General features: G+C 39.0%; 1 protein-coding gene across 1 annotated transcript; it reads right to left on the reverse strand.

The window, feature by feature from the left end:
* Positions 1-287: 287 nt before the first annotated feature.
* On the reverse strand, positions 288-19414 carry IKZF4 (IKAROS family zinc finger 4). Its single transcript, XM_015816312.1, has 6 exons — positions 19312-19414; positions 15484-15744; positions 11649-11816; positions 2295-2444; positions 1381-1512; positions 288-1151 (listed from the first exon to the last, which is right to left on the reverse strand). The coding sequence occupies exons 2-6, from the start codon at positions 15722-15724 to the stop codon at positions 403-405; spliced, it is 1440 nt and encodes a 479-aa protein (XP_015671798.1). The 5' UTR covers positions 15725-15744; positions 19312-19414; the 3' UTR covers positions 288-402.
* Positions 19415-19618: the final 204 nt, after the last annotated feature.

Raw genomic sequence — 19618 nt, forward strand, 5'->3', positions numbered from 1 at the left:
TTAGAGTCAAGCTTGCTGCTGGTCTGTGTGCCAGCCCTTACTTGCTCCTCAAAAGAGGACATTCCAGGTGAAATGACTGAAAAAATCTATTTAGAGGAAGGAAGGAAGGAAGGAATTAATAAATAACTACAAATGTGAAACAACAAAAAATTTAAAATTAATTATCAACTTTTAAATAACACACCATAGAGAAAGGCAAAATGTTATGAGCTCCTCCCCGGCTCAAGTTCATTGGATTTTTTTTTTTTTTAAACTTAGGGTTCTTTTTTTTCTTTTTTTTAAACATTTCTCTTTTTTAGCCAAAGTCAGTGCAAAGGAGTACAAAAGAAATGAACAGTTCCACGCCCAACTAGGATAGAGCACTAGTGATGGGGGAGAGATGAATAAGGGGACAGAGTAAGATTAGCCTACTTTATGTTCCCCTCGCACTATGTGGGAAGAGAACTCGTACCGGTCTTGGCTGTGATAGCCACAGATGTTGCATTCAAAAGGGTCTCTGAAGCCATGGCAGCCCATATGGATGGTGAACATGACGTGGTCCAGGAATAAGATCCGGCAGTGCTCACATTTGAAGGCTTTTACCTGTTCCCCTTCATCATTCACCACACGCAGGGCTTCTTTGGCTGAACTGGGAGTTGACCGAGTAGTGGTGGGAATGATGCCCTCCTGCAATTTGGGGTCCTCTTTGGCGTAGGCTGGACTCTGCCGGCTGCTGCTGCAATTCCCAATGCTGGACAGCAGTGGCTGGTGTGAGCCTCTCTCCTCATGGATGCTCTCAGTGTCTGTGGAATCCTGGCAACCATTGCTAGGCGATACCATGCTTGGCTCCCGTGATGCCCGATACACAATCTGTGTCCCATCGGGAAGGTCCTCGTGGCCTTCGGCGGCTTCCCGACTACTTGCAATTTCCAACCTGCCTGGGAGGGGCTGGATTTGAGTGTAGACAGAGCTGATGACAGGTGTGATCTCAGAGATGCAGTTTGTGGGTGGGAGTCTGAGGGGGCGCAAATGTTCTGCTCCCATGAACGACAATGAACTGCCAAAGCTAGGGTCCATGGGATGGTGGGCAGCCACCATCTCCACGTCCTTCTCAAAGCTGGAGTTGACATCATATGCCATATCAGAGAGGCTATACCGCATCTGCTTCTCTCCTAGTGCATAGGATAAAAGAGATCAGAGTACAAATTCTAGTATCAGATGGTAAGCCTATGATGAGACTAAGACAAATAATGCTGACAGAAAGCAACATTATAAAAACCTACAGATGGGACTTCTTTAGCCCAGGGAGAAGCACCCAAGACTTCCTGTATTGTAATCCAACAACTCTTGGCTCACAAGAACACCAGCCCTTTTTCTAGAAATGCTTGAGATGCACCTTACCTACAAATTTCTGAGGTGTGGAGCGTTTTCGTTTGGTGATGCTGTTGGCTAGTCGGTCAATAAAGATTGGCCGATCTGCTGAGGAATGAAGCATGGAGTCCGGCACCATTTCCAAGTCTCGCATCTCGTCACCTGGTAATAAAACAAAATTGGTTTCATTTTGGGTTGTCCAAATTAATTCTACCCTATCTTCCTTTTTAAAAAAATATTTGTGCAAGATTATGAAAGCCATGAATGAATGATACTGATAATTAATTTATTGGAGGGGGGGGGAAATCTCACAGCAAAACAGATAAGGTTACAACTTGCAGCCAGTGCTAACTTGAATCAACCCTATTAGAGACTGTTGTCTCCCGTCTATGATTATTCCGTTTAGCTTCTGTTCTCCTGCTTCATGGTGTTTAAGTGCCAGCACCTCTCCTGTCTCCCATCCTGCATGTTTGGCCACTAAAGCTAGTTTCCATCTGTCCTAGACATGAGAATCTTAGTCCTGGTTTATAAAATATTAATGAAGCTACAGTGACTGTAAAAGGCATTTGGAAAAGGGGTTCTGTACCAACTGGGACCAGTTATTTTCAAACGGATAGTTTCCAGATGTGATAGACTTCCAAATTCCAAAATTCACAATTAACATACAAGTAGTCCTTGTTTAATGACTGCCTCCTTTAGCAATCATTCTCAGTCATCTGTACTGATAGCTATACTACCTGGGCACAGGAGCAGCAATAACTCAACCCATTAGGTAAACCTCAGGGTGGGAAGACTGAGCTATAGAGCTGGTCTCTATAGATAGCCTGTGCCATCCTCAATGATCCTCTCGGATTTTTTTAACATTGGCAACATTTTCCAAATGTAGACAATCCTTAGTGGATAATAACCAATGGGTCTCTGTTCCAGCCTAGCAGCAGGCTTACCTTGCTGGCCAGCCAGCGACTGTGGTTCAGTGTTAAGACTTTGCAGGTAGTTGTGACAGCGTTCCTTGTGCTCTTCCAACGTGCTTTGCTGCTTGTAGCTGCGACCACAATAGTTGCATTTGTAGGGCTTGCCAACTGTGGGGGAAGAGACTAAAAAGAAAACAGAAACAAAAGAAGCCCTATAATACAAATTATATTTCTGAACTATCATAGTAAACTATGGATCAGCGAGAATTGGGAAGCGTGGACAGCTTGCTTGTGACCAGACGTATATGATGTAAACTTGCTACCCTGTCAGTATAACTTCTGTTTTGTTCCTGGTTACTAAAAACTGGTGCAGACACGGAATGAAATGAATCAGAATAACAGAACAACAGAGTTGGAAGGGACCTGCTCAAGCAGGAGACCCTATACCATTTCAGACAGGTGGCTGTCCAGTCTCTTCTTAAAAGCCGCCAGTGAGGGAGCACCCACAACTTCTGGAGGCAATCACAGCTATGAAGAAACTTCTTCAGAACCACAACTTCTGAAGGAATCACAGGTATCAGTTGGAGAGCTGTTTATATCAGACGTTTGACTGAGCTACATATGTTTTGGTATACAAATCAGCTAGGAACATTTTGGGCAGGTGTAATGTGTTCTGGAATAAAGGTATAGGTTCACTTTTAGCCACTGATTCTTGAAGAAGATAGTTAGGGCAACAGATAATGCCCACTTGCTGAAATTTCAGTTTTAAAGTTCCGTTTTCTCACCTAAACAATGCACTACACTAATTTCAGAAAGTTCGGGTGTTGGGTTTTTGTTTCACATATACTTGGAGAGTTATACTTGGTTCCCCATTTGCACAATAAAAATAACATGGATTTTTGTTGCATGGTCCTTGTAAGGACAAAACGAACACTGCCTGAAAATGCAGTTGTGAATCTGGGTTCTCCAGACACTTATTTTCTCATAGAAACTACTTGGCAAAATTGAGTCTGTAATGCTGACAATAATAAAACCATATGCACACTGCAGAATACAGAAGCCAATGGTTTACACGTAGGGTTGTGCTCCAGAGTTTCAATTTTAGGCTTTTTATTTCCACATTTCCATGCCAACTGATATTTGGCTGATCTCTTTAGAACCTTGAAAAGCTCTTGATTTTAGCTGATAATCTGGCCTGGAAACCTTTAGTTCCTGTCTTGCCAGTTTCATACCATGCAAGGAAAGAGTTATTTCTTTTTCATCTTTTTGAGAGCAGCACAAGACTTCAGTTTCAATCCCTCTCATGAGAAATACTGTAATAACCATTTTCCCATAACAATATCAGATTCCTTCTAGTGGTTCTACGCAATTGGTACTTCTAGTAGAAGGAGGAGAAAGAGGTCCATGGACTACTGTGTAAGTAACTTTTAAGCACTGTATTTATTTGTTTGTTATTTGTTTATTGGGGGTGAATTCCCCGTCCTAAACTTCATATGAGACGAAGCTGATTCACTGTGAAAAACATATGAATGAAGTCATTCTAACCTACCCATTCTTGATTTTAATATTCAAATAAATTCTTAGGGCCTAGTTTCTGGAACAAATAATAAAATAATGAAACAGGAAATACAATTTCCCAGCTTACTTTAAAAAAGATGCAATGAACAGAGAAAGACTATGATAACTATGACATTTGTTTAGGAATTGAATTTGTAGAAAAACTGGTAAAATGCAAATAACCAGCTCAAACATTTACTGAGCTACAGAGAGAACAAAAAGGAACGTTTTTGAAACAAGATGATCACACAGGAGGAAACCCCAGTCTATTCATCCTGGTTGGACCTCGTTCTAAACAATGACATGTGCTGATCTGGGTTATAATTTCTCGGTTTTGTTTTGTAGACAGATCTTCATAGATAAAAGGAACTGCCTCACTCAAGGACAGCATATCATGTTATAGGGTGGATGGGAAGGGAGATGATAGATTATTCCTGTCTTACCTCCCCCAGGTGAACAAGCTATTTTTACAGCTGCACAACCCCAAACAGTGATAAGGATGTTGCTATTCCCATTTCTGCTATTTTCTCCATTAATAATCTGCTGGTGTATGATTTTATTATTTGCATATACTAACTATCCCAATACTTATGTTTTATTTCCCATATCTATAACTGACTGTTGTGTTTGTCACTAAACACCTGGAAGTTTAGTGGAAAAAAAATACAGTGATGCAAGATGGGAAAAGAAAGCACTGCTTCTCTACAGAGTCAAACTCTGCAGAAATGCTATTGGTGAGTGTACTGTAAATCAATAGTTTGAACAGATTGCAACTTCATATATAGGAATAACTACTTCCTTGTACCTTTTTTTAAATAAAGTGATATTATAAACGCTATAAGCAATGGCTCTTCTACTGAAGCTGAATTTCCCAATGAATAGACCATGGATTCTAGGATATAACTGGTGATTTATCAAAACATGCTTTTTCAATGTAAAGTGTTAAACTACTAAAACTCAGAGATTGCCAGGAATTAAATATCATCTTCATGGTGTTTGCAGCAGTCTTTTCTAATATAGCCATAAATAACTGGAAGTTAAGTATAAGCAGTAAGAGTAAATCTGCTGATGATACCCACCAATTTAAAGTGATTCAGTCAAAAATGTAGCTTAGACCTTCAAAGTTATTGGTTGAAACTAGGGAATAAGCATTCAAGTAGGTATGGCAACTCAGTGTAAGCAAGAGATGTCTATTATGGCAAAAAAAAACCCAATCCAAGAACTTTCCCATATATCCTGATGGTGTCTGAACTGGTGGTGATTATCAGGCAAGGAAATATGGGGTAGTAATGAGGATTTGGATAGACTGGTCAATGTAATGTGCAGCAGCACAATTTTAAAAGTTAAAATGCAACTGAAACCAGAGATTTTCTTTTGAAATGAATGGACAAGCAACAAGAAAAAAAGTCATGGAACTTTCCTTTTATGTATGACAACTGCAGTGAGACACATCCTCAAAAATGGAAAGATTCCAAACTACCTACAACAGAGGAATGGCTGGTGAAGATGATGGAATGTCTGGAGATGGCTAAAGTAACTTCTTTGATCAAAGAAAAAAAAACAATACCTACATTTATGATTGACTGGAAACTCCTTATGGATTTTTTTGCATGAAATGGAAAGAAAATGCGTTTATGATTTGTGGTTTTGATTAGAAAAAAAGACTGGATAATAGAAAAAAATACTTATATATTACATAGCTGTACACATATTTGCTGCAAAAAAATTGACTCCCTTCTCTTCTCTTCCCTTCCTTTCCCACTTTTTACTTTTCTTTCCTGCTTCTACTCTTTTATTAGTTTGTGTTAGTTTTAAATGCTTTGTAAAGCTTTTAATAAAAAATATTTTAAAAATCTAAAATACAGCTCAGTGTAAATCACCCCCAGAAGCGATGCACGGAATTATTAGAGGAAAAAAATGAAGTACTGCAGTCAATATCACTGTGCATTTATACAGATCTACAGTGTGACTAAACTTGGAATATCTATAAAGAATTTGGGACAAATGTAAAACAAGATTATTATAGAGCTGGATTACCCAAAATGAAAACCAACATGAACAAAGTGAGTGAAGTAATTCCCCTATGTCTACAGATTACAACATCTGGACCTTTTTGCCGTAGAAAATTACACATATATGGAAAAAAACAGAAAGGAAGCTTTGTCTCAGTACCATAACCTTGAGTTATCTAATGATCCTTAATGGTGGGAGACTTATGGACGAATAAAAGGAAGTATTTTTTTTCATACAGTACTTTAATATGGAATTTGCTACCAAAAGATGTACTGATACCTTTAAAAAGAGATCAGACATTCATGGAGAATAAGACTATCAGGATTTGTAGTTCTGATGACTAGATATTAATTATGACATCAGAAGCCATATAGTTCTCACTATCTGTTGTTGAAGACTACATTTGAAAATCTATTATTGCTTTCTTGCTTCCCATGGACATTCCCATAGTTGGCCACCGACTAAATTAGATTGTTAGCTATTTTCTTTTCTTTTTCAGTAGAGCTAAATAAGACCCAATAAATCTCATTTGGAAATAATTCTAGAAGGAAAAAGAAAGATTGGGAATAGAATTCCTCCTCTGACACTGCAAAAAAAGTATTCCTGGGGTTTTGTGTATCAACATATCTATTCAGATAGATTACCTGAGAAATGTATATGCACAGCTGCCAACATCCAGTTTACAGGTAGTCCTTGGTTAACAACAGTAACTGGAACTGGAATTTCTGTCCCTAAGCAATGTGGTCATAAAGCCTATTGACCATGCCACTTAGCAACAGCAGTTCCAACAATGGTGGCCATTGTTAAGTGAATCCTATGAATCCCATGGTCACCATTTGCAATCTCCTGCCAGCTTCCTCATTGACTTTGCTTTATGGAAACCGGCAGTGTAGGCTGCAATGGTGATCATGAATCATTGCTGGACATTGTAATGTTGGAGTTGCGAGCTGGTCACTGAGCAGCTTGGATTGTAATCAGGTAATCACAGGGACACTGTGATGGCTGCGACTCTGAAGACTGGTTGTAAGTATCACTTGTTTAGCAACACTGTTAAGTTTGAACAGTCACTGAATGAGTGGTTAAGCGAAGTCTACCTGTAATTACCCTGTACATACAGGAGATTCTAGCTTCACAACTGTCCTGTTTAGTGACCATTCAAAGTTACCATGGTGCTTAGAAAGTAACTTTATGACCAGTCTTCACACAGTATCCCTATGGTCATATGATTGAGACTTGAGTGCTTTGCATCTGGTAGGCATTTACGACTGTGCAGTGTCCCATGGTCATGTGATTACCATTTGTGTACTTTACAGTTGGCTTATGACAAGCAGAATCAATGGAGAAGCTGACAGTAAAATCACAAATAGCAGTAGAGGAATTATGTTCCCAACCCTGTTAAATGATACAATTCTTCTACATTAATTTGCTTGTTAATAGCCACTATTACAAGCAATTTAATGTAGTCCACCAATTCCAGCCAGTCCCTTCAGTAGGCGGGCAAGTCTTGTCCTAAAGATGGGATACTGACTTAAATATGCCAATACTCACAAAAGACACAGACTTTTCCTGATGTTCCAGAACAATGCTGAATTGATCTTCACAAAGACACCAAATCACTTTATAGCAAATGCCAACACCTTTCCATTAATGGCTACTAAACAAACCCAAAACTTCAGGTTTTTTTTTAGGTGTCAATTGTCACACACCAAATAGTACTGAATTCATGTTAAGCACACTACAGATGTTCTGGCCAAAGTGTGAAAAAAATCCAAGAGGATTGGACTTGCTGTTACCTGGATCAATCCAAGTGGAAACTGGTTAGACATAGTGACAACCAGTGCTTTTTTTGAAAAAAAAAAAAAAAAAAAAAAAGGTGCCGGAATTCACACATGTCATACAACCCACCTTGCCTACCCTACAAGGTTCCATCCCAAAAAGGTGCTGGAACTCCATTCTGGGCGTTCTATGACAAAAAAAGCCCTGACAACTGATTTGGTGTAAAATGGAACATTCTTCAGGAAGATCAAGTACTTATGATTCTTCAAGTATATAGCTACTTGTACTACAAATCACTGACAGTCAAATCAATCAAGACACGAGGAATATCATAGCACCCAGAATGCAACAAAAACACTATCCCAACTAGAGTCAGAACTACAGATCTGAAAAAACCAGACAGGCTGCTCTATAAATGTATGGCCACTTGCATTGGAATGCACATTCTCCTCTCCATTTCGTCCATCTCTCCCATTACAGTACAGACGAGAACAAACTTCATTCTATCCTCAGCTGTGCAACAGAGGCTGCTATATTCATTTTCCAAAAAATAAGACTAAAATATATAGTTAGAAATATACATTTCCATTTCAACTTTTAATTGGACTTGAAACGCCACCCAGAGTCACCTTACAGGGGAGATGGGGGAGGGGCATAAGATTTTAATAAATAAATAAGAAAACAAACAAAAAAAACAAATTTTATTTAGTGCTGCAGTGGCCTAGAGGTGAAGATGCTCGATTCCCACTTGGAAGGTTGAGAGTTCAATCCTAGGCAGCAGCAGATGTTTATCAGGGCACAAAGAGAAAATATCTGCTGCGAATTCCACATAGGGCCGTGATGGCGAACCTTTTAGAGACCGAGTGCCCCAAAACTTCCCCCCTACCCCATCCCTGCTCCACCCTGCCCACTGGGCCACCCACCACCTCCACGGCCCGCCACAGATCACCCAGGCAGCCCAGCAGCGCCATGGCGGCCATGCCCTCCGCCCATGCCCCGCAGCATCATCTGCACGCAACGGGGCGCAAGGGCGGAGTCTTGTCCCCACTGCCCAGCTACCATGTCCTTGGCTCCGCTGCTTTGTGTGGGCTGCGCCCAGGGGCAACTCTCCTCACCAGGGGCTGCTGGTGAGGAGGGGGCCGTGGGAGGAGGCGGGGCTGGGGAGACGGTGCGTGTGCCCACGGAGAGGGCTCCGAGTGCCACCTCTGGCACCCGTGCCATAGGTTCGCCACCATTGACATAGGGCATCTGGCCCATAAACACTCAGTTCCATTCAGTTACCCCAATTCCACTCCGAATAAAGGAATTAAAGGGTCATAAAAAGAAAGAAAGAATGAATAATGTTCTCTGACTTGGCTGTGTTCAACATGGTAAAGTTCATCCACCTTTATTCACTGGCAACAGATAATACCCCTTCTGGATAACCAGGTCTAAATTTTAAACAATTATAGATTAGCTTTAGCAATAAGGTGAATGACCGTATTCCTGTTCCAGATCAGAAATGTTACTGTTTTTAACTGTGAATCATATTAGCTGTTAATGGAAAAATTCACATACCTTGAAATTTACTGAAACTAGATCATTTCACAATAATAAGAACATAAGAATAATTAAGATTCCAAGTGAATCTGGATACTGTGGATTTTACTAAAATATTAAGAAATGCCATAGGAGCAATGTAAAGTGTCCCATTAATATTATTCATATAAAACTGCAAAGCATGATTGTCAAAGTTAGGCAATCTAATAATGCCTTTCAGGATCCTTGAACTTTTGCAGCAGCAGCAAATATGGACAATTATCAAGAGATACAAATTAAAAATTTCTGGAAAGTGTCATGTCGCTTACTCATATCAAGATAATAAAGTAGAGAGACTGGAACATACCTAATTTTAGTCTATAAAATTCTAATATAACAGAGAAAAGCGCTCAAGATGTTGATTTTGTGAATAGGACAAAGTTCAGTTATTTTTTATTGGACCAATTCTGCAAGGTCCTCTACAACAGAGACATTGTTCTTACACAAAGAATAGGCCTGTGCAACTCAAATGCTTTCTGTCTTATAACAGGTAATTTGTCTGGATAAGAAATCATTAGATGGATCTGGGGAACTAAAGAAACTGTCATAATAATGACAAATCTAACAATCATTTCTCCAATGTGACACCTGAAATGAAGTGACAAGTATCACAAATATATAAAAACACTTATGAAGTTAAAAAGCCCCAACACAATCCATATAGAGAAACCAAGGAAAAGAAAAAACAATAACTTGATAGATGAACTGATTTCACTCTTTACAAAAATAATTTAACTGTTATTATATTAAAAGCATAAAATGACATATTTGAGAATATCTTTGTGAAGCCTTCCACTCATTCCCATATCAACAATCAATACCATTTTTTATTTTATTCAAGGACAATATCTCACATTTATCTGTTGGACAAAGAAATATAAATTCAACTCATCATGTTATTATGACAGCCATTTTTAACAGGTTTCCAGAGGAATAGCCATGTACATTTGTTGCTGCTAAAAAATGAAAGCATTTTTGTAGGACACTGAGAGCTAACAATTCATTACTGTATGAGCTTCTGTGGATCTCAGTAACTTTATGGTATGCATTTCATGGACTGTGATTTAGAAAAACTTTATGTCGTCGTCATCGTCATAATCAATTTGTCAGTTATTATGGCATAGCAGAGATTTTCACTGTTTTATTTAAAGCGATGTCATTAGCAGAAAGATTTCCTGGTTCAATTTAGAGCTTTTCCTTAAAAATCAGATTTGGTTAATGTACTAATACTTTCTATGTTAAGTAAGACTGAGCATAGCCACTACTGGATTTGAGAGCCTATCTACATTACAATGAATTCTTGGAAGGAAGTATTAGATATGTATGTAAATAGTATCTGTGGTTGAGAAAGGTGTCAGTCAAACTTAATAGGAAGCACTAGAGGCACAGAGCCAAAATTAGAACAGAAAAAAGACTCGCAGAGGGCAGTAAGACTTTGTTTAAATTTAATATCAAGTAACATTGGCAGTGGTGGCAGCAGAGCAAGAAACCAGTCTCCCAGTCTAACAAGATATTCTACAAATTCTGATCCAAGAGAAATGGGGTCTATAACAATTTGCCACAGCCAACTCACCACAGCCAACTCGCTGTGAGACAAGAGTTACACTAATATCGAAGAAATGGTGGAATAGAATCATTAAAGAAAGGATACAAAAGGAGGGACAGAATGAAATGTGAAGTTAAAATAATGTTTTTATTTATTTTAAATAATTAAATTGAATTATTAAATTTTCCTGTAATGAGTTGCCCCGCGGCAAGTTGATCATGCTGAGTTGGCCGCGGAGAGTTGGCCATGGTGAATTGGCCACAGCGATTTGACTGCAGCGAGTTGTCCCATTCTGAGAGAAATGATGGATACTTACCGTGTTTCCCCGAAAATAAGACCCGGTCTTATTATTATTATTTTTTTGCCTCCAGAAGAGGCGCCAAGTCTTATTTTCGGGGTGTGTCTTTTCCACGGTCTCACCTCGCAGCAGAGGCACAGACAGCGCTGCCCAGCCGGCCCACTTCTTCTGCGGACGAAGGAAATGCCTCTGCAACTGAGAATAGAGCTCTGGATTGACACGTGTGGCGCCCCCCCCCCCAGCCTGCATTTCGCTGCAGAGGCCTTTCCAGAAGGCCTCTGACAGTAAAATGCAGGCCGGGGGGGGGGGGAAATCTGGAGCTCCATTCTCAGCTGCAGAGGCATTTCTTGAAGGCCTCTGATGGCAAAATGCAGGCTGGGGGGCACTGCAGAAGAAGTGGGCCAGCAAGGCGAGGCAGGTGTCGATTCATGGGAAGCCTGGTTGCAATGGTAAGCAGGTGTGGAGTGGGGCAGCTCCACCCCCACCCCGATTTTTAGGTGTGTGCCTCGCCCCAAAACTAGGGCTTATTTTTGGGATAGAGCTTATATTAGCCCCACCCCCAAAAACTAAGCTAGGGCTTATTTTCAGGGTAGGTCTTACTCTCAGGGAAACACGGTACCTGAGTGTGTGCGGAGGTGACCGGTGAGTGCATCTCTTCTCCGGCAAGCATAGTTGCAAAAAGGGCATTTGAAGGGCTTCTCGCCTGAATGCAGCTTGATGTGGCGCAGGAGGTTGCCCTTTTGGGTGAAGGAGGCACCGCACTGATTGCAATGGAATGGTCTCTCACCTAGGAGGGATATCATAAGCAGGTCATCAGAGAAGCTTGTCTGGCTCCTTGGTCTTGCTGAAACTATCTTATATATAAAAATATTTTTTTTCCTCATCCTTTTAGCACTAGCCTAGGTTCAGCAGCTCAGCATGGTCAGGCCTGATTAATTTTTGAACGAGAAACTACAGTACCCGGAATTTCAGGGTTGTAGGTTAGATTAGAAAATTGAAAAAGAAGTCTCAGAAGAGGGCAATGGAAAACATTTCTGTACCGCTGCCCAGAAAAAAAAATGTACCAAGGACTTTTCATCATTTTGTCAACCTATTCTTTTTTTAAAAAAAAAACATTATAAAGCTTATATATTAGAATAACTCTATTACAAAATGGATAGTGAATTCCTTTTGGAGACAAAAACAGAGCGTCTCATCATATTGTCCCTCTGAATCAAATCTGTTCTTTAACATTTGCAGAGCTTAGAACCTAGAAAGATTTACCTCAGAGCATTTATTGGCAGTACATTCAACTCAAGCATTTGTTGTTTGGACTTATTTAGTCCTTATATTATTGCTGCTTCTGGTTCCAGATCCATAAAATGCTTTGGAGTAATTAATTGAGACTCTTAAATCAGTAATCCATTTTTAAGAAGTTGTAATAATTCGATGAAATTGATATCATTTATACAAGCTTTGAAATAATGAGTGAAAATCCTATAAGCCAGGAAAAATGCATAAAAGGTGATAAAAGATAGGCTCTTTAATGTTAAAATAAGGTTTATTTTTTATTTTGTTGAGTATCAAACATTGTTTTTCTCAGCTACCTCAACATTTGCAATCTATCAAAACATCAAGAACTGTGGACTTTCTAAGCATGCAGGGTGAACAAGCCTAGAATAAATCTCTAAAAGATTTGTAGCAATCGTATGTGTTTCCCAATGTTTGATTCCCTTCTTTTTTTAACAAGGGACAAAGAAAAGGACTTTTAATGATTTGGTCAAATGTTTTAGAATTGTTTTGTCAAAGATATAAATTTTCAAGTCATCACCTCTTCCTCTGAAGTTACATTACACCATTAACAGTTGTATATGTACATAATATTATTATATTATTACCTTTTTGACCTACCCTGTTTTTCATAATACCAGCAATTACTGAATGCCCTCTCTTTGTGTGTTATCTTTGGCTGGAATGTCCTTTTCCACCTATGCGTTAGGTATTTTGCTGGGAAAGAGTTTAGTATGTTAGGCAATGGGCAGTGTAAGAATCAAAAGTGAAGTGATAGGAACACTCATTTCTAAAACTGTTTATAACCTTCTTTTTCACTCATTCTCTTTCCAGTATCTACTTTTTCCAAGTATCTGGCTGGAGGAAAAGAAAAAATAGTTCTTAACAAGGTATGAACTAAGCTATTATCTAAAATGTTAGTCGAAAGTTTGTACTTTTAAATCCACACACTAAGTAGTGCTCTTGTCATGCTTTTATTGAACTCACTGAGCCAATATTCACTGTCTTGGTTGAAAGGTGCATGAGAATTTTTAATTGCAATATAGGTAGTCCTTGACTTATTACCACAATTGAGTCCAAATTTTTTGTTGCTAAGCAAGACAGTTGTTAAGTGAGTTTTGCCCCATTTTATGACCTTTCTTGCCACAGTTCTTAAGTGAATTACTGCAGTTGTTAAATTAGTAACACAGCTATTAAGTGAATCTGGCTTCCCCATTGACTTTGCTCATCAGATGGTCACAAAAAGTGATCACATGATCCTGGGACACCGCAATTGTCACAACCTAGAACTAAGGAGAAACTTCCTGACAGTTAGAATAATTAACCAGTGGAACAACCTGCCTCCAGAAGCGGTGAATGCGCCAACACTGGAAGTTTTTAAGAAGAGACTGGACAGCCATTTGTCCGAAATGGTATAGGGTTTCCTGCCTGAGCAGGGGGTTGGACTAGATGACCTGCAAGGTCCCTTCCAACTTTACTATTATTATTATTAAATACATGTCAGTTGTCAAGTATCTAAATTTTGATCGTGCGATTGTGGGGATGGTGCATCAGTCATAAGTCTAAAAAATTGTCACTTTTTTCAGTGCCGTTGTAACTTTGAACAGTCACTAAACAGATGGCTGTAAGTCAAGGACTACCTGTAACTTACTTGAATACAACATTTTCTCTTTACAAACACTGGAAATTGATCCAATGTTGTTGATCAAAACAATGGCTTGGAGATACTTTGGCTCAGTTTGACTTCAATCCTGCATCAACTGCCCACTCCAGGGCTTGCCATATTTCAATTAGGTTAAATTTAGGAATTTGACTTGGCCACTTGAAAACATGAAACGTCTTCTGTTTCAGCCATTCTATTATAGATTAATTTATGTGATTAGGGCTGCTGTTTTACTGTATGGCCCACATTCATTTCGGCTCATGGATGGCTATGCTGACAATCACCTATAAAATTTGCTGGTATAAGCCAACATCCATTGTTAAAGTATTGCTTGTGAGTCACCTGGCTCCTGAGGTTGCAAGATTATGCTATTTCTGCCACTATGCTTCATGGCTGGGAAGTTCTTTTTGTGACACTCCAACATAATGTCTCTCATTAATGTCGGAAAATTCCACTAATTCTTATCTACTAACAGAACATTAAATCAGTGGCTTGATGGATCACTCAGGTGATCTGAGATGAGCAACAGCGTGCTTCCTGGGGAGCAGTGTTGTTTTTTTTTATGGTAGATTTGTGAACACTGTCAACAGACATTGCAAGAGTGACCTGAAGATCCTTTGCCATTACCTTGAGATTCTTTATGGTCCCCAGGATTACAATGCACCTGGATGCAGTTGGATGACTGCTCTAAAGAATCATAAATGTGTTGCATTTTCTTCATTTGTATATTAACCGCCTGACTTTAGATTCCTTCTTTGGCAATAGGGTTGTAGCCCTTACAAGATTCATAACAATTCTTTTTTTATGGTCCAAAAATATACTGCTGATGGTAGCAACAAATGCAGGTATGTTCTTTAAAGGGAAGGGTCCTTCAAACTCACTGATCATCATCTGATTGGAACATCTGAGTCAGCTGAATTCTATTAAGAGACCTGACTTTCCTGGACTTCCCATACTTTTTCCAAAAATAGTGAATACTGTATTGGCTGAAGGTTTTAAATAAAGATATGGCACAGTACAGTGTTCTTTTTTTAAAAAAAAAATCCAATTCTTTTTATCTATTACCAGGACTTAATTGAAGCTCTAATTTCATTGTAGGTCACAATAGTTTATAGGTAATTCTAAAGGATTTCTATACTTAGGATAAAGGTAAACCGTAATAGTGGTTTAAAATTAACTCAAAGGCCATATGAAACTATAATGAAGGCTGCAAACTGTTCAACTCTGACCTATATTAACAGCATCATTCAAAGAGTATGAACCAACAGATTTCCCAGTTCAAATTCTATTTTAATAATGAACTCACCAACAGGTCTTAGATTTGTCAAAGGAAAGGGTCGAAATTCCATAATTACACTTGCAGTTATTGAGTTGCTTCAGTCCCTAGCAACTCAATACAGAAGCACCTTAAAAGGCCGGAGTAGGACTAGCAGGGTCTCAATTATTTAACCTTAAAGAACTATGCAAAAGACAAGCCTAAGCACCATCCTTTACTGCTCACGTTTCCTAGAAGTCTGCTCACCAGTGTGACTGCGTTTGTGCACCATCAGTACATTTGGGCCAATGCACACCATTCCACAGATATCACATTTCAGTTTGCCATTGGGTAGCCGTATGCCACCTGGGGAATGCGGTTCCTGTCCTGACCCATCACAGTAACCAAGGGGCTCAGAGAGGGAATCCTCTACAATCACGCTGTCCTCTTTTTCAATGAGCCGGTCATCGTGTGACAGCAGCCGGCTAGATTCTTCATCACTGTACATTTCCACCTTGATAGAATTTGCTGGGGTGGGGGGAAGAACAAAAAACAATTTATTAAAAATTTGCAAATAGTAAGCATTAAAAAAACACTGTAAGGGCTCTGGGGGATGGAACCATTAATACTGAGCAAAAATTAAAAATTACTAAAGGACCTTTGGCATTTAAGACTAGATAAAGAACAATTGTTAATGTAGTGCATACTATAGAGAAGTAATGCTTTTCCTTCTTTATCTCATAATATTAGAACTTTTCAACTATAAAATTTAAGAACATGAAACATGCACTATTTACAACTAAATTACGACTTGATATAAGAAAGGAGGAATAGTACCTTCTTTTTCCACAGAAGATCCACTCTAAATATAATGCTATATGTATCTAATGACAGAGACATATGTAGAAAATCTGGTGCTATAATGAAGTTATTCATTTTTGAAGTGCCACAAAAAGTCCTTGCTATTTAGGATATTCGAGTATTACAAACAGTCCTTGTTTAGTAACCATAATTGGGACCAGCAATTTGAGCACTAAACAAAGCAGTCATTAAATAAAATCATGGCTGCTTATGACCTTACTTTGGCTTTGCTTTGCTTTGCAGACTTGTGAAGGTCGTAAATGGATTGGTTGTAAACTCACTTTTTTACTACTCATAACTGCAAACGGTCACTATCATGAAGCATTCACTAACGAAAGACAACTTGTGTATTAGAGCATAGTGCTAATTTCTGATGGGAGAAAACAGTAGACTAACAAATCCAATATCATCAAATGATGTCCAAGAGGTGCTTTCAAAAGATAAAATATATTACATATTTAAAAGCAGGAAAACCAAGTCAGATAGCAGAGACTATCTCTGTATAAAGAAATCTGAAATTTGTTTCATATTTGATTAATCATTATATGAATGTGAAACATTTCATACGTATCATCTACAACTGTTCTTTGTCTTTTATGCATTAAATAAAGTGGACATGTAGCTACAATGCTGGAATGTTCACAGAACAGGAAAAAAAAAGCTTTAGGCACAAACAGACTACACTCTATAAGCTAAGAGACATACAATGGTCTTCAGAGATCCTTAAAGTTCTACCCAATTTTTCCTAGCAGCCAAATAGCAATGTGGATAGGATCACTGCTAACTGGAGAAGGGGAGTTCCATTCTGAGACGCTGAACATAGATGCTTTTCTACTGGGGACAGATTGAAGGAATCGGATACATCAGGTGGGACTTTGCATTTTGGCAGGGAACTGAACCACAGTACAGCTTCCCAAACTGCAGTATGAAAAACGAGGAGTTCCTGTCTCTACTTTATGATATATAATTGCTTAGTTATTCCATTTCATAATTATTCCTTGATAAAGATGAAATCTAATATTCACATCTTCTCCTGATCTGTGCTGATCTATACAGCATTCTGTGGCAGTGGAAGGTAGCAAAAAGGAGGACCAGACTAGATATCATGAGGAAGTTTGTTTAGGATTGTAAAAAAGCCTTAAATTATTAGATCAATGGCCGATACAGTTCAGAGCTGTCAATGCTGATATGCAGTAGTTCAACAGGGTTTCAGACAAAAGCTTCTTCTCCATCTGTGTGGAGATGCAAGCAGATACTCTACCACTGATTACCTGTGCTTCCTTTCTGTATGTCTGACCTGCTGACTTAAAAATGAAGGTGAAGTTTCTTATAATAAAAAAGGAAGCTGATCTAAACTTCTCCTTACTGCCATGTATGAGGCTGAAAACAACTGCTTGGAAAAATAGCACCCAGCAGAATAAGAAGATAGAGGTTTAGTTATTTTTCTATTCAGATAGGAAGTAATTAACTTCATTCAGACATGTGAGCATACTGCTGCTGCAGCTATGTCTAGTTTGACTGGAGTCAAAGGTATCATTTTTACCCTTATATGTTATTGGAAAACCCACAGACACTGGGAGGTAGCCTCTAAAATAAAGGGGGCTACTGCCATCTAATGATTATGTATTTTTCTAAAAGATACTTAATTTGTGGCATTCCACAGAGCATTATAATAGTTAGAAATGTAGGTCACTGCCAGTACATCTTCCCCCAGCTCTGTTGTAGCTTATCATGTGAATTGAAGAAAAAAAAGGCACAAGTGTATTGATGGGCATACACAGGTAGTACTTATAGACAATATCTTGGCATTAATTAAAAGGCTGCAACTAGGTCTTTATGTCAAATAAACCCAAGTCTTCACATTTTTCACTCCTTTAAAGTACTTCTAAAAGAACTGGACAAACATAGATTCTTCTATGTGACATGATGAGAAGGAGTAAACAGTGACTCAGATCATGGCTCGTTAGTTTCCTGGAGAGCAACACCTACAATAAGCTACCCACTTATCATGTTGATTGGGGATTATGGAAGTTGCAGTTCAGCACATTTGAAGGAAGCTGGAGGATAATCAATTCTGTCTTTTAGTGCTACACAGACCAATTTTGTGCTGAGGAAAAACTGGGAATCAATAAGATTTAATATAATGAGATTTAATGGCTTTCCAAAGTGATAACCTTCTATCTACACAGAGACAGACCAATGGTGAACACATGTACATATGGCGTACAACTGGGTGGTACACAACTAAAATGTTGAGCAGGAGGTTTTCTTGTTCCAGAAAATACGATTGCTCTCGCTCTCTCCCTCCCTCCCTCCCTCCCTCTCTCTCTCTCTCTCACAGAGACCACATACTACTCTCTCACAAAGAGAGAGAGAGAGAGAGAGAGAGAGAGAGAGAGAGAGAGAGAGAGAGAGAAGTAGACATTGCTGTGCACAATTATGAAGTACAAGGTTTCTCACTGGGACAAGAATTGCTCGGATACATTAATGCTGGCTGAATGTGGATGTTTTTCCAATCTCCTTAGATGCATTTTCCCCCTCCTGGATAACTTAGCTATTGTTCTTCAATCTTCCTTACAGAAGAATAGTAGTATGTGGTCATGCTGGCAAAACAGGCTATGCAATACTTCTGCTCCATTGAGACATGAGCTTGTTGGCTTATCCAGCAACGAATCAAGACAAATCAGACGCAGCACCACCAGCCAGCTTCTCCCTGAGAAGGGGAAGGTATCTTTGGGGGCTTTGGCAAAACATATGCAGAATTCCTTTTATGTTTCATTGCACAAGTAATGGAATGACTAGCAAAAACTACTAGCCTTCAAGGCCCTGAATGCATTGCAAGAAATTCTGAACTGGGTCTAAATTGCTAGAAATGGGTTCTTTTGCAGTATTTCCAAATCAGTATTGGAAACTGTATAAACTGTATACAAATTGTGGAATGACTCAATTTCTCAGACAAAAATATGCCATAAAACCACTATTTTTTTCTGCAGAAAAATCCAGAAAGCCTCACTCTGCTATTTCTCCAGTGGTTTTTTTTTTTTTTAAACCGGGGTCTCATGCAAAATAAATGCCAGGCACATTTTCAAACCGATGACCATTATCTAGGCCTTTTCAGATAACATTAAAGGGAAAACAATTATTGCCTTAGATAAACAAAAGTCTCTGCTCTGACCATAATCAGTGTGACACATTTCAAGAATACCCTACTGGAATCAGATATTGTGTACTCACCACTAAGGGACCTGCTTGGAGAAGAGTGTTGGCTGTCTGGTGTGCTCACTGTGGGCCCCACAATTGTGGAGGTGAACTCCTTTTCCAAAGAGGAATCTCCACTACCTTTAGCAAGGAAAAAAGAAGAAAGGAGCAGAGGTCAGTATGGGAAATTTGTTACAAGAATATCTCAAGAAATAAATATATTTCTTCCATGATCAGGATAGTAGAGGGAAAAATGGGTTTCCTTATGTAAATGAAGAGGACACAGCCTTTACAACCTGCAACAGAAAAATTAACTACTGATGCTCCTAGTGAATAATATAGG

Source organism: Protobothrops mucrosquamatus, unplaced genomic scaffold (genome assembly GCF_001527695.2).
Source record: "Protobothrops mucrosquamatus isolate PMUCROS unplaced genomic scaffold, P.Mucros_1.0 scaffold423, whole genome shotgun sequence".
In the NCBI taxonomy this organism is placed as follows: Eukaryota; Metazoa; Chordata; class Lepidosauria; order Squamata; family Viperidae; genus Protobothrops; species Protobothrops mucrosquamatus.

Bases quoted from the DNA above. Each gene is read 5' to 3' on its own strand.
- IKZF4 (XM_015816312.1), bottom strand. From the start codon at position 15,724: ATGTACAGTGATGAAGAATCTAGCCGGCTGCTGTCACACGATGACCGG. The intron at 11,817-15,483 runs GTGAGCAGACTT...TATCCCTCCTAG, and splicing joins GCACAAACGCAGTCACACTG to GTGAGAGACCATTCCATTGC. The intron at 1,513-2,294 runs GTAAGCCTGCTG...TTTTATTACCAG, and splicing joins GTCGCTGGCTGGCCAGCAAG to GTGACGAGATGCGAGACTTG.